General features: G+C 54.9%; 2 protein-coding genes across 2 annotated transcripts; one reads left to right on the top strand and one right to left on the bottom strand.

Annotated features, from left to right (window-relative positions):
• Positions 1-809: 809 nt before the first annotated feature.
• On the top strand, positions 810-1,235 carry CTAM01_17252 (uncharacterized protein; the record flags this gene model as incomplete). The annotated part of the gene is made up of 2 exons (XM_060533239.1): positions 810-1,015; positions 1,067-1,235. 2 exons carry the CDS (start codon positions 810-812, stop codon positions 1,233-1,235), a joined length of 375 nt encoding a protein of 124 aa, XP_060372184.1.
• Positions 1,236-1,475: 240 nt separating this feature from the next.
• CTAM01_17251 (uncharacterized protein) lies at positions 1,476-1,685 on the bottom strand (the record flags this gene model as incomplete). The annotated part of the gene is made up of 1 exon (XM_060533238.1): positions 1,476-1,685. The coding sequence occupies one exon, from the start codon at positions 1,683-1,685 to the stop codon at positions 1,476-1,478; it is 210 nt and encodes a 69-aa protein (XP_060372183.1).
• Between the last annotated feature and the right edge of the window lie 222 nt (positions 1,686-1,907).

The raw sequence follows: 1,907 nt of genomic DNA, 5'->3' as shown, positions 1-1,907 counted from the left end.
TAGCTTATGATTTTGCGTCATACCCGGCGGCCTTCCCGGATGGTCATTTCCGTCTGGACGTGAAGTTTCGCGTGGCCAGTCTGCAGGAGTCGCTCGTTATTTGCCTATGGGAAACCGCCGACGAGGGACACGACATCAGTGGCTCGCCGTTTACCGTGCAGCAGCTGGTGCGGAGCCAAAAGCTCGAGCAGTGCTTCGGCACCTCCGATCATCGCAAGAAACGGCGACGGGACGACGACGACGACGAGGAGAAGGGCGCAAGCCGTAAGCAGCCGAGATTCAAGCGGTAGGGTGTGCCTTTGATAGAAGAGAGAACGGCGCATGACGGTGGCTCTGAATTGATATGCGTAGCGTAGCTAAGAAGAATGATTTTTTTTGGGCTGAGGCTTATCTTTCAACGCAGCATCATTGCAGGCGAATCCATGCCGCTGCGCTTCGTCGGTGCATTGCGAATATAGCACTCCGTCACGCTGTTTTGTTTAACATGCTCTTTCCTGATGATGGCTGTCATGCTGATCCTTTGCTCAGCCTTTCAAGCAAGGTAGCCGTTGACTTTGGGCCAATTCCATGGATGCCCTATGAGTAATCGTGTGCCCAGAAACAGCGTGAACTGGAGTGTTTCTCAGACCGGCAGACAGCATGGAGGTAGGGAGACCGAATCCCGCCTGCCTTGATTGGTGTTTGGCCGACGTGGTCCGAGCTTCTCCAACCTCCCGTCGAATACACCAGCCTTTGGAGTGGCGACCCTCGTGCAGCCTCATATCAGCATGTATCACAGACCACAGACCATAGACACCTAGTCGATGGAAATGGCATCGGCAACAAGGACGACGGCGTTGAGCTTGGATGAGAATCACCACGATGATGTTATATGTCTAGGCTCGAGGCCCAGTGTGGAGCACATCACCATCTACCACAAACGCATTACCAAAAGCCGCGGCATCCGCAACGACGAGGACACTACCACTGGGCCACGACTCCGGCAACGACGTGATCTTCCTATATACAAGACCAGGTACGTCTTGTGTGGGCATAGCGAACATGCGCCGACAAGTTCATAGTCCAGAAAGCAGCAGCTCGGCCCGAACTGCACCAACGTCCCCGACTACAGCCGAACGACAAAAAGCGATCCTCACGACAACCGCACAAAAAGCACAAAGCGAGACGAAATCCATCCCAAAGAGTACCGACTGGAAGGCCTACGCATCTACGGTACGCAGAAGTCGGCTGGCTAGCATCTTCGGGCGCCCAGCGGCAAGCTGTGTACGGATGCCTCGATGGAAGCGGACAGCTGCGTTACTGGTCCTGCTCGGCACCGGACGACGGTGGCTCCATCAGACATAAAGAGATACTCTTTCGTCCGGAGTTCCAAGGCTTGAGTCAGGACGACATACGCAAGAAGTTGCCTGAGAAAATCCATAGGGCCGCGAGAAGGAACGTCCAAGACGAAAGCTGAGGGGCCAGTCGTTCGCAAATCAATCAATCTTGCAACGCTTCCAGATCTCTCGCCAGCCAAGAAGTTGGCGTCCATCTTCGCCGGAATAGCCGTACTCTTCAGCACATAGTACGTACACAAGATCGAGCACCGTCGCTATCGTCTCGGTCACCGCAGCGAGGGATACGTCTGCCTCACCATACTGTCGCTCGTCTATTTTCTGCTCGGCTGGCAAGTCGTGTGACAGCATTGACAGAAACCATGTGTTATGGCCCGTCTGCGCCCTAACATCATCTGCGTCTTCGGCCTTGGCTTGCCGTGCCCTCTTTGGCAAATTCACCTATTCCTAACATCGGCGGACCGGGCTGACAGAAATAGACGGGGGCTCTCCGAAGCAGTGCTCACTGGTGACGTCGGGTCTGTAGATGCTGTATCCCGTGCGAATATCGGATTGGCTACATCCGCAGTGGGT

Source organism: Colletotrichum tamarilloi (assembly GCF_030869305.1).
Source record: "Colletotrichum tamarilloi strain Tom-12 chromosome Unknown Scaffold_445.1, whole genome shotgun sequence".
Classification (NCBI taxonomy): Eukaryota; Fungi; Ascomycota; class Sordariomycetes; order Glomerellales; family Glomerellaceae; genus Colletotrichum; species Colletotrichum tamarilloi.
This window is presented reverse-complemented; position numbering and strand designations above follow the sequence as displayed.